The sequence below is a fragment of the Oncorhynchus keta genome, chromosome 27, assembly GCF_023373465.1.
Source record: "Oncorhynchus keta strain PuntledgeMale-10-30-2019 chromosome 27, Oket_V2, whole genome shotgun sequence".
Taxonomy (NCBI): Eukaryota; Metazoa; Chordata; class Actinopteri; order Salmoniformes; family Salmonidae; genus Oncorhynchus; species Oncorhynchus keta.
Window position 1 is genome coordinate 17,318,994 of NC_068447.1, and position 13,198 is coordinate 17,332,191.

The 13,198-nt window shown below is 43.7% G+C and overlaps 1 protein-coding gene across 4 annotated transcripts; it reads left to right on the forward strand.

Moving 5' to 3' along the window:
* The first annotated feature begins 77 nt into the window (after positions 1 to 77).
* On the forward strand, positions 78 to 13,175 carry LOC118371135 (glutathione hydrolase 7). 4 transcript variants are annotated; one of them, XM_035756464.2, is made up of 15 exons: positions 78 to 233; positions 2,580 to 3,141; positions 3,432 to 3,658; positions 3,799 to 3,950; positions 4,109 to 4,226; positions 4,500 to 4,567; positions 5,300 to 5,373; positions 5,478 to 5,671; positions 6,346 to 6,433; positions 6,582 to 6,709; positions 8,450 to 8,538; positions 8,720 to 8,872; positions 10,431 to 10,548; positions 10,793 to 11,030; positions 11,174 to 13,175. In XM_035756464.2, the coding sequence occupies exons 2-15, from the start codon at positions 2,922 to 2,924 to the stop codon at positions 11,347 to 11,349; spliced, it is 2,043 nt and encodes a 680-aa protein (XP_035612357.1). In that variant the 5' UTR covers positions 78 to 233; positions 2,580 to 2,921; the 3' UTR covers positions 11,350 to 13,175. The 4 variants fall into 4 exon arrangements, with proteins under 4 accessions (XP_035612357.1, XP_035612358.1, XP_035612356.1 ...); XM_035756465.2 differs by having other exon boundaries at positions 221 to 369; XM_035756463.2 differs by lacking the exon at positions 78 to 233 and adding an exon at positions 1,966 to 2,133.
* The last annotated feature ends 23 nt before the right edge of the window (positions 13,176 to 13,198 follow it).

The following is a 13,198-nucleotide window of genomic DNA, read 5'->3' on the forward strand; positions in this document are numbered from 1 at the left end:
CTCTCCTGGGCCTAGTTTGTGTCATCAAAGTAGTGTAGTGGAAAGTGGCCCTAATTCTATTTCCTTGAGCTGCAGGGTGGTGTAGCCTATAAACAGAGAGAGAGAGAGGCGGTCTGTCCAACCTCAGGTTTCCTATCCTTTCAGTAATCTGCTACAGCACGCCCTCCTAAAACTTGTTCTGCAACTCCAGTAAAGAGACAACACCACTTCCCCTTCAGGAAGTACAGTCTCAGGTAAATGCTAAACCAGATACCTATTTATGTTTTTTATGGGGTGTTGTAGGCTACATGTAAATATACCTACATGTTACGTTTTCAACGAGATCTGTGTTTGTTCACCGACTGTAAGATTCCAACAGTTTGATTGCAGGTGAGTCCTGCCGTCTCAAGTTGAGACCATATTGTATTTTAGGATCAACAACTGTGTGGGTACCACATCTCATTGTGTGACCTGTAGGCTTACCTTCAGTGGTGACCATGTGACCATTTCCTATCGTTATGTCACTGATCTTACATATCACCGAAGATCATCTATTATATTGACAAGATAACTGAGTGACCACTTTTATTTAACAATGGAAATACACGTCCTCAAAGATGGAAGGCAGGTAGGAGAAGGCGAGATCAGGTGGGACCATTCTAGCCAATGAGAGGGCAGATAAGCATGGTAACGATTGGCACAACTCTGATATAAAGTAGTATTTTTCAAAGTTGCCAAAATGCCATGTGCGTCAATTTAGGGTATATCAGTACATTTGTAACAAATAAGCCTCATATATCAATTGAGCAATTACATTTTTGTTGACCAAATTTAACACTCAATAACCACGTTCCATCCAGTTTTTATGTGAGTAAAAAAAGATATACTGTAGCCTATTAAAAAAAAATGACAGCTGTGATCGAAACAGGAAGTTACCGTACAATGTTATAATTGCAGACAGCTCATTTGTTCGTTCGACATGTGGGAGATCTTTGGTAAAATTAATTATGTGAGAAAGGATGGTGGAAACGCCATTAGGCTCAGATATTGATATAATAACTATCATGTAAAGCTGGGGCGCAACTTTCTCTGGGGACAGTTCTGAAATGGCATTTCTGACCCCCCCCCCCAGTTTTATAATTGGAATGTGATACAAAACGAAAAAAGCAACGGTGTGCTTTAGGTCCGCTCTGATACCTCGGAGCGGTGGGGTAGGCTGTTTAGAGTGTTTATCCTGCTGGATACATTTTAAAATAATAATAATAAATTACGCCCCCCACCCCCACGTCTTAAACGCAAGTTGCGAGTTGCGCCTCTGATCACGTAAACTTGGAAACCCACCATGACATAGTTTGTGGTCCACTCACTAAGACTCGTCAAACCTTGCCGTTTATTAGGCTACATATGAAATAAATATGATAAACTTCACATGGTGGTGAAAGTACACGGTGATGACCTTGATGCTCCTTTCCCAAAAATATCGAGGGTCTTAATCTGGTGACATGTTTATTAATGCTGTTTGACAATTACAGATATTCTTGCTCTTATCCATAGTAATCTCATCATGTAGACTAGCCTACCTGCAGAGCCTACATTATCTGCAAGGTGCTAACTCGAAAATGTGTCCATAGTAATCTCATCATGTAGACCAGCCTACCTGCAGAGCCTACAGTATCTGCAAGGTGCTAACTCGAAAATGTGTCGCCAATTCAAATCACAATTTATTTGATTGGACGGAAAACCTAACTAGTGACCTCCACAAAAAATGCCTCACTCCATAGTCTTATTTTCGTGAACAGATTTTAGGCGAAGTAACCCCATCTCGCTTCTTCCTCTCTGATAGCACATATTGGGTGTAATGATTCGTCCAAAGAGTTGCAACGTTTTGCAACAAAAATGAGTTTCTATTGGACGAATTCAGGTATTTCCCGCCCCGTTTCGTTCGCTTCCGTTAAAAAAACGTTTAGGAAACGTTTTGCAACCTAACGTTTGTATAACGTTTTTATATTGACTGCGTAATGAATACGCCCCTGCTCTCTATCTGGAGATGGCTACAGGAAAGCCCTAATGTTCTTCCTTCCTTCCATGATAAATTCTACAAGAACGTCCTATCTGAATTGGTTGATGCTTGAATACAGTTGTCTGTCTCAAATGGTAAGAATTTCACAATTTTGTTTTACTGCAAAGAATATTCCGTCGCAAAGGGGGGGCAACCTTAGCGATGCGTCAATTTATGGAAGCCAGCCGTGTAGGCTGTAGCCTATGTAGGTTGCATCTCGAAGAGTAGGCTGGAAAATCAACAAGGAGATAACAACAACCCTCTCAGGGAGCAGCTGACGCGATCAATTCTGACACATTTGATCTAATAACCACATTACGCGGGTTTTGTGGTTGTAGGCCTAGGTAGATATTTGCCGCATATAGCTGATGTGTTTCACGACCACTTTCACGGTGGAAGCATAGACTATTGGTAGCCTAATATTCATAGGGGGCTATGTATTTGGCCTACTGTTTTAATACTCAATCTATTAAGTTATGCATGTGGTGTTGGCTTTATTTTAAACTATGAATGATATTCGATGCGTTTGATCTTTCCACAGGTCTTACGAATGGAATCGGATAGGCTATGAATAATTGCCGCATCACCTCCTAGACCTAGAGGGAGCCAGACAACAATGTTACGGATCAAGTGCAACATTGTTACAACGGACCAATAACAAGTGTATTATTGAAGACCAATAGCATAACTAATTGCAACATTTTAACACACCAGGTTAAGGCTACATGGCTACCTCGTGTGAAGTCAAAAGGCAAAACTGAAGACAATTCATCCTGAAGTCTGCTAAACAACATCATCAGTGGATGCTGTAAGTTAACAAGAGAGAAGAGCTCAGGTTGTGCTGACTCCTCTATTCATTAGTTGTCTTAACTGAACCATCGCCATGTATAACCCTGCCAACGATGCCGTGGCTGGGTACTCCAGCGGCACCATGACGGAGAAAGACCCGAGCCTGGAGACGACCCTGGGAAGTGCCTACTCACCGGTGGACTACATGAGCATTACCAGCTTCCCCCGGTTACCCGAGGATGACGTGGTTTCCGGGGAAAACACTCTCAAATCACGAAAAGATGACGACAACTTCCTTAGCGAGCAAGACACAGGTAAGAGACCGGTGGATACATAGCAGACAACAAGGTGGTGATTAACCAAACCATCAGTTATAAGGTCTAGATAACACTGTCATAGCAATGACATCTCCTTTACCTTCCTTGTCTGCCAGACAGTCATGTATGATGTTCAATATGTTGTTGTACTCAGAGCCATATACAGTATTTAGATATAAATATATGGGTCTGGTTGTACTTATTCTGGCAACTGCTGCCTGCCTATTTCCCTTCATGCCCATTAAACACTTCCTGAATTGCATTGACCTCTGACCTCAATGTTCCAGACCCAGACCTGTTTCTGAAGTCAGCCCGTCTACAGCGTCTCCCGTCCTCCGCCTCTGACCTGGCCAGCCATGACATCACACCCCTGCGGGAGACCACCAGAGACCCCTTAGCTGAGGGCTGTGCCTGCCAGAGAGATGGCCTCACTGTCATCATCACAGCCTGCCTCACCTTTGCCACAGGAGTCACTATTGCTCTCATCATGCAGATCTACTTCGGAGACCCACAGGTGTGTGTCTGCCTTCCGCCCATCTTCCTCTCTTTACCCTCGACCCATCTCTCTGTCTCTCCATCCTCTCTCATCCTCTCTCCACCCTCATTCCCTCCCCCAATCTAAGTGTATTCCCTCTCCTCTTCCCTGTGTGTCAGATCTTTAACCAGGGGGCGGTGGTGACTGACGTGGCCCAGTGTACATCTCTGGGCTTCGAGGCCCTGGAGAAGCAAGGCTCCAGTGTGGATGCTGCCATCGCTGCTGCTCTCTGCCTGGGCATCATACACCCACACACCTCCGGCATCGGCGGGTGAGTCTTCACACATCACACCAGCAGGTCATCACCAGCAATAGATAGTCAATAGGATTAGGTGGATCCTGATCAAAGTGTGAGTTATGTCCCCCTAGATCTGCAAGAAGAGGATGTGCTTATTGCTGTTGAACAACACGGCTCTTTGTTATTTGCAGTGGAGGCGTGATGCTAGTGCATGACATCCGTAGGAACGAGAGCAGGGTCATAGACTTCAGTGAGACAGCGCCCTCTGCCATCCTGGAGGACATGTTACAGACCAACCTGGAGCTCAAGGTAAGAGTCTCATCATAACCTCAGGCCATGCTTGAGAGCATCAAAACCATAATGTACCATGGGTAAATTGTGACTGACATGTCTGATCTACAAAAAATATTGCGTCGTTACTTATGATGCAAGGTGATTTGTAGATCAGTCAGTCGGCAGTCGCCGGCAGTCTTTATGATGCTCTCGAACACGGCCTTAGTCTACAGCTAAAGGTCAAGTGTTGTGTCGGCCTGGAGTTCTGGTATTTGTAGTCACGGGAAATGTTCAATATCTCTGTTCCAGCCTGGCCTGATGGTTGGAGTTCCGGGCATGCTCAGTGGTATGCACCAGGCCCACCAGCTTTACGGAAGGTAAAGCTTTTTATCACTGATGAAGTCACTTTGTCTTAGAGCATTGAAGCTCACTAGCCCCAGTTAAATTCCACAAGGTTTAATAGGCTCTGGATGTCTGCTTGCTCCAGTTTAGTGCACACAGACAGTCCCGAGCCTTTGAATGGGTTAATCAGGAGTAGAGTGTTATTCTCTGCATCAGCCTTGAACAAGGGGACTCTTAGTCCATCTCCTGTACAGTGGAGCTATAATTACTCCAGTGATACATGGTCATTATCGTGGCTCAGTTGGAGGAGTGGGGTGCAGTGTTGAACAAAGCTGTGGGTTTGATTACAATGTTGTCTACATACACTAAATATAGCTACGCACAAATGTTGGATCTTAATTTAATCACTCTTTTTTTGCTGATCATTTTTGTACACAGCAGGAAATGCAAACTTATAGTGTATTTGAGTCTTAAAAACGCTTCTAAAGTTTGTAATTTCCACTTTGAAATTTCAGAGTTGATTTGTCCTAGCGAAAAATTAATCACCCGCTACAGAAATGTCCATTTAATTATCATTCACATAATAATTCACATTTCTTGTTGCTGTAGAATAATTTTTCTGCTGTTGCAAAATGGCTCAAATTAAGATCCTACCTCTGTAAGTGGCTTTGGATACAAATGTCTGTTTAACCATATTTGATTACAGATTTAGGACATAAAATGTAATGATAACACAATCCAAACGGATATTTTTGCATTTTTCACAGAATGCCTTGGAAGGATGTAGTCACCATGGCAGCAGATGTGGCCAGAAGTGGTTTCAATGTTACACATGACCTGGGTAAGCATGAGGAATTGATATTATGCTAAACATATGCATCGGTGCTCCTTAGATCAGTGTCTAGGGGCAACTTCATCCTACTCTGGATCCCCCCTTCTCTCTAGCTGAGGCCCTGGCCAAGGTCAAGGACAAGAATGTGTCGGAGGCTTTCCGTGCCCTGTTTCTCCCCAATGGTCAGCCTCCCCTCTCCGGCCTGTTCTCCCGACGACCCGACCTGGCCGCCATCTTGGACGCTGTGGCAGCCAATGGGATTGCAGAGTTCTACAGTGGAAACCTGACCCAGGAAATGGCAGCCGCAGTAAGCAGCTCCTCTGTCTCCCAGCCATCAGCCTCTGGCATTGTATAAGCACTCATGAATACTGTATTGGCTCCACTTTAAAATATATGCTCTGGGTAGACGTAGCACTTAGGGACATCTCTAGGATCAGCTTACCTTCTCTAAACCCTAACCTTAACCATTAGGAGGGGTAAGCGTAACACTGTCCTTGGATCAGTGTATCAGGGGTAACTTCATCCTGCTCCAAAAGATACGGCTTCTCGTGAAGTCTCTTGGTTATTCCTTATTCATAGGGATCTAGTCAGCTTTATTCCATCAGCACAACTTGCCAGCATGGAAAGGTATTATCATGTGTTTCATGTATTTAAGCGATAAGGCCCAAGGGGGTGGGGTATATGGCCAATATACCACGTCTAAGGGCTGTTCTTAAGCACGATGCAACGCGGAGTACCTGAAAACAGCCATTAGCCACGGTATTTTGGCCATATACCTCAAACCCCTGATGTGCCTTATTGCTATTATAAGGTGATTACCAACATAATTAGAGCAGTACAAATAAATGAGAGCAGTAAAAATACACGTTTTGTCATACCCTTGGTATACGGTCTGATATACCGCGTCTGTCAGACAATCATCATTCAAGTCTTGAAACACCCAGTTTATAATCAGGTTTTTAATCATGTATTTTCTAACAGGTGCAAGCCAGGGGAGGAGTTCTCTCTGAGGAGGACTTTGGGAATTACACCACTGTCCTACAGCAGCCAGCCGAGAGTTTCTATCAGGGTAAATATAAGGTTCCCTTTGAACAAATATCTTTTCATGATTATATTGTGATGATGCATCCTCGCTCCCAATTCTTGCCAGATGTGATATTTGAACCTGCAACCTTGCGGCTAAATGCATCCATTTCTCTGTTGTTGATGTTGTGTAGGGCACCATGTGATGGCAGCCCCAGCCCCCAGTGCAGGAGCAGCTCTGATCACAGCTCTGAACATTCTGGAAGGCTACAACATCACCAGCCAGGTCCCGCGCAACAGCACCTACCACTGGATTGCTGAGGTACTTCGCCCAATTTCATTTACATGACTGATGAAAATACTTGGTTGTCAACCTGATCATTGAGTTAATCCGTAATGGTTGTTGATTACTACATGCATCCTATAGTAAATGTTAACCCTGTATACTGTGCTGTCTACAGCATGTACAGTCGTGGCCAAAAGTTTTGAGAATGATACAAATATTAATATTCATAAAGTCTGCTGCCTCAGTTTGTATAATGGCAATTTGCATATACTCCAGAATGTTATGAAGAGTGATCAGATGAATTGCAATTAATTGCAAAGTCCCTCTTTGCCATGCAAATTAACTGAATCCCCCCCAAAAAATCCACTGCATTTCAGCCCTGCCACAAACGGACCAGCTGACATCATGTCAGTGATTCTCTCGTTAACACAGGTGTGAGTGTTGACGAGGACAAGGCTGGAGATCACTCTGTCATGATGATTGAGTTCGAATAACAGACAGGAAGCTTTAAAAGGAGGGTGGTGCTTGGAATCATTGTTCTTCCTCTGTCAAATATGGTTACCTGCAAGGAAACACGTGCCGTCATCATTGTTTTGCACAAAAAGGGCTTCACAGGCAAGGATATTGCTGCCAGTAAGATTGCACCTAAATCGGATCATCAAGAACTTCAAGGAGAGTGGTTCAATTGTTGTGAAGAAGGTTTCAGGACGCCCAAGAAAGTCCAGCAAGCGCCAGGACCATCTCCTAAAGTTGATTCAGCTGTGGGATCGGGGCACCACCAGTACAGAGCTTGCTCAGGAATGGCAGCAGGCAGGTGTGAGTGCATCTGCACGCACCGTGAGGCGAAGACTTTTGGAGGATGGCCTGGTGTCAAGAAGGGCAGCAAAGAAGCCACTTCTCTCCAGGAAAAACATCAGGGACAGACTGATATTCTGCAAAAGGTACAGGGATTGGACTGCTGAGGACTGGGGTAAAGTCATTTTCTCTGATGAATCCCCTTTCCGATTGTTTGGGGCATCCGTAAAAAAGCTTGTCTGTCTGGAGAAGACAAGGTGAGCGCTGCCATCAGTCCTGTGTCATCCCAACAGTAAAGCATCCTGAGAGCATTCATGTGTGGGGTTGCTTCTCAGCCAAGGGAGTGGGCTCACTCACAATTTTGCCTAAGAACACAGCCATGAATAAAGAATGGCACCAACACATCCTCCGAGAGCAACTTCTCCCAACCATCCATGCCTTTTCCAGCATGATGGAGCCCCTTGCCGCAAGGCAAAAGTGATAACTAAGTAGCTCAGGGAACAAAACATAGATATTTTGGGTCCATGGCCAGGAAACTCCCCAGACCTTAATCCCATTGAGAACTTGTGGTCAATCCTCAAGAGGCGGGTGAACAAACAAAAACCCACAAATTCTGACAAACTCCAAGCATTGATTATGCAAGAATGGGCTGCCATCAGTCAGGATGTGGCCCTGAAGTTAATTGACAGCATGCCAGGGCGGATTGCAGAGGTCTTGAAAGAGAAGTGTCAACACTGCAAATATTGACTCTTTGCATCAACTTCATGTAATTGTCAATAAAAGCCTTTGACATTTATGAAGTGCTTGTAATTATACTTCAGTATTCCATAGTAACATCTGACAAAAATATCTAAAGACACTAAAGCAGCAAACTGTGGAAATTAATATTTGTGTCATTCTCAAAACTTTTGGCCACAACTGTACTGTATCTGTAAAGCATGGCTACTTCTGTCATTGTCACTTACCAATGTCTCTGTCCAGTCTCTGAAGATTGCTGTGGCCCTGGCCAGTGGGCTGGGAGACCCCATGTATGACTCTTCCATCTCAGACATGGTCACACAGATGCTCAGGTAGGTTCTTCTTGATCAACACAATACATCATCAGACACTTTGATCAAACAAAATAAGATGATTGAGACATGAATCAGTGTGAAGCGTGAACATCAGACCCGTGCGATGTTTTGAACCATCATAAAGCTGGCTAACCTGTTGATTCCTTGACCCCCTGTCGTGCTACCTGTGGTCCTCCAGTAAGTCCCAGGCAGTGCTGCTCCGCCAGATGATCAATGATTCCCAGGCATTCCCCCCGGGTCACTACACGCCCTCATACGCCCTGGAGGAGGGCGCCGTGGCCAGTCAGGTCATGGTTATGGGGCCTGACGACTTCATTGTCTCCGTCATGAGGTATACCAAGAAACATGCTAGCAGATACCATAGACTTCCAGTCATTGCGTCAATGCTAGTTAGCGTTGGCTCACAAAACTACCTCTAACTTCCTTCATACTGCACACAGAGACGTAAACATGATATCCATGAGTTCATCTGATTCAGGGGAAGTAGATAAAGGGCTTCATCTGACTCTGGGTCAGTAGATAAAGGGCTTCATCTGACTCTGGGTCAGTAGATAAAGGGCTTCATCTGACTCTGGGTCAGTAGATGAAGGGCTTCTTTGCCAAAATACCAAAGTATCCCTTTAACCTCAGACATTATTAATCAAAAATGTTTGTTACTATCTATTGAGTTAATAATCCTGGACTTTGAAGGTTTGTGCAATGGAGTGAAGTACTTAAGTAAAAATACTTTAAAGTACCTCTTAAGTTGTTTTTTGGGGGTATCTGTACTTTACTTTACTATTTATATTTTTGATTACTTTTACTCCACGACATTCCTAAAGAAAATAATGTACTTTTTTACTACTACATTTTCCCTGACTTCCAAAAGTCCTGCTAAGCATTCCAAATGTAAATAGTAGATGTCTAATGACGTCCCTGGTCATCCCTACTGCCTCTGATCTGGCAGACTCACTAAACAGAGAACATCCCTACTGCCTCTGATCTGGCAGACTCACTTAACAGAGAACATCCCTGGTCATCCCTACTGCCTCTGATCTGGCAGACTCACTAAACCGAGAACATCCCTACTGCCTCTGATCTGGCAGACTCACTTAACAGAGAAAATCCCTGGTCATCCCTACTGCCACTGATCTGGCAGACTCTCTAAACAGAGAACATCCCTGGTCATCCCTACTGCCTCTGATCTGGCAGACTCACTAAACAGAGAACATCCCTGGTCATCCCTACTGCCTCTGATCTGGCAGACTCACTAAACAGAGAACATCCCTGGTTATCCCTACTGCCTCTGATCTGGCAGACTCACTAAACAGAGAACATCCCTGGTCATCCCTACTGCCTCTGATCTGGCAGACTCACTTAAGACAAATGCTTAGTTTGTAAATGATGTCTGAGTGTTAGTGTCCCCCTGGCGGTCCGTAAATTTAAAAAACAGGAAAACCGTGCCGTCTGGTTTGCTAAATATAAAGAATTTGAGATGATTTATACTTTTACTTTTGATACTTAAGTATATTTTAGTGATTACATGTACTTGTAATACTTAAATACATTTAAAACCAGATACTTTTACTCAAGTAGTATTTTACTGTGTGACTTTCACTTTTACTTGAGTCATTTTCTATTAAGGTATCTTTTACTTTTACTCAAGTATGAGAATTGGGTACTTTTTCCACCATTGGGTTTGAGTCAAGTTGCTTATGTGTAACTCGGGTTAGGATTCGGTCCAATATCAGCCAAATAGTCATGATTGTAATTCAGATGCTGTGTGCTTTGTTCAGAAAAAGAGGACTGTGTAATATGTTTGATCTATTACTGTAAATGTTATTGCAGTTGTTGACAATACCTATTTGATGATTGTAAGACGGTTGCTGTTCTCTGCAATCTCCCTTTAGCTCCTTGAACCGTCCGTTTGGCAGTAGGATAGTGACACCGTCTGGGATCCTGTTGAACAGCCAGATCCTGGACTTCTCATGGTCCAACAAGACCCAGACCTCTCAGCCTCCGAACCCGGTACCACTGCCTGTCATATAATGGACTGGTTTTTATCTTTGACTTGGATTTAATCAATCAATACCAGGGTTTCCCAAACTCGGTCCTGCCCCCCTCATGAAGGGTTGATTATTTGAATCAGCTGTGTAGTGCTAGGGCAAAAATCAAAACGTGCTCTCAGGCCAGGACTGAGTTTGGGAAACCTTGATCTAAACCACCAGTTAATGGGCATATGAATAACCCTCTCTCTGCTGTCTGTCTGCAGCATAATGTCATCCAGCCTGGTAAGAGGCCCCTGTCCTTCCTGGTGCCCACGGCAGTGAGGCCTCGCCTGGGTTTGTGTGGCACCTATGTGGCCCTGGGATCCTCCAACGGGGACCGGGCCCTCAGTGGCATCACCCAGGTGTTGATGAATGTCCTGTCCTCTCGTAAAAACCTGAGTGATAGTTTGGCGTATGGTAGACTCCACCCACAGTTGCAACCCGACACTCTCTTGGTGGACTGTGAGTATGACCTTCAGAAATAGTTTCTAACTTTGTCTCTGTTTCATCCACAAATAATCACATATCCATTCATATACTGTATGTCTAAACACTAAACTTGTTTTTCATCTTTATTCCTTCCCTCACTTCTTTCCCTCTTTCAGCTGAGTTCCTGGAGGAGGATGTGGAGGTGCTGCAGTTCAAAGGTCACCAGGTGCAGAGGGTAGACGTCCTCTCATTGGTGGAGGGCACCAGGAGGACCAATGACCTCATCATCGGGGTGAAGGACCCGCGTAGTGCAGACGCCTCGGCCCTCACCATGTCCATGAACATGCCCTAGCCTTCCTTTATGACAGGGTTGGGTGAGTGACAGGGAGGGGGTGTAGGGGTGAGGGATCCAAAAGGGACGCAGAGGGTTTTGAGGAGTATGAAGGACAAATGTCTATATATGAGGCCAGTATTTTGGAGGAAAATGATGCTCGAAAGGGCTGATATTCCACCAAAGGGCTGATATTCCCAAAGGGACTGATACAGACAGAATTATTATGGACAGGTATGAAGGAGGGATACTAAGGGATATTAAGAAGAGGAGTAGAGGTGCAGGAAATGGAGGGGTGTGGAGCAGTCTTTGGGTGTCCTGGAGAAATGTGTATTGAGTCTTTGAAACGGGTTATACCCTCCTACTCACATGGGGTGTAGCATGCTGTGTGTTTTCGGTTGTCTTTTGCCAGACACATTTCCCTGTAAATCCACTGGGATATGACTATGCTCACACACACTTGAGATGACGGAAACTTAAATGGCTCCTTCCACCACCACACACACACACACACACACACAATCCTACATACGCACGCATTCATTCCTTTGCACACATAACACACACAGATGGCATGCTTACGTCTAGATTCTCCTCAGTGGCCCATTTAACTTAGCTGAGCATCCCCCCCTGCCTGTCGTTATACTTCCACTCATTCAAAATGCCGGCGAATGCCAGTGCATATAAAATCATATGGGTTTGATCTGCTCAGTTCCATTATCTTCCCTTGTGAACACTCAGGAGTTGGCTAGTCACATACAGACACACCTTGATTTATGCTTAGACCACCTGTTTACTGTGTGTGCATTTGTATGGGCAGTGAGTCAGTGACTGAGTCAGTGACTGTCCTTAATCGGATTCTTGTGGCTTGAGTCTAAAGGTGTAGTAGCTTGTAGATATCTAACCTGTTACGAACAATCACTAGGTTACTAGATGCCATTTTGTAAAGAATAGAGATCATATTCTTATCTCAAAAAAGAGTGGATACTGCACACTACTCTTCACGTGAATGTCGTCCGTCCTCACTTCAATATTGAATGTTATTTATTGCTAGTACTAATGGGTTTAAATAATGTATTATTATTTAAGGTGTTCTGGGGTAATGACTGGAAAGGGAGTAGTTTAAAAGCTTATTGCTAAAAAAAAATTTAGAAAGGATATTTTTAGAATGAATGGTCAGAGTGACCAGGTTATGAACAATTACTCGTACAATGGTTTTGTCTATTTATATTAGCATATTTTGCTTATACTTTGTCATTTGCACAGATGTTTTTTCTCTTGAGACAACACTTGCGCTATCTGATTTACTTTTTAATATATTGAATGATTATTGTATTTTAGTGAAACGGTAGACATTAGTCTTTGTGCCCATATTGCTGTGTCAATGGGCTATTTATTATAGCACGTATGAAAAGACTCTCCCTTTGTATTCCAAAATGCTACCACAGGCCAATTCTTCTCCCTTGCCTCAGTTGATTAACTGACCATTGTGCTAATACCTCAATAGATGTGGCTGTTTTCAATCTAATTTCAAAATGCCAATAACCATGATAAAACACTGCTTGGTTACATAAGTAGTCATTGATGCCATTATGAAGCATTAAATAAAAAGCATATTTTATTTTCTCTTTTGTTGAGCAATGACTGGCCTATACATGGGCTCTGTTTTCTGTGATGCTATTTGCCTTCTCCTTTGTCTTCAATTTTAAAGTCCACTTGTTTGCACAGTAACAAGGTTGTTTGTATACGCTACGCATTATGTACTTTGTATTGAAAAGTAAGAAACACTGTATAGGAGGGCCCAGTTATGGAATAAACATGTTTACACAGAAATGTGTATATAAGGATGGAGTTACTGTTACTATGTTTT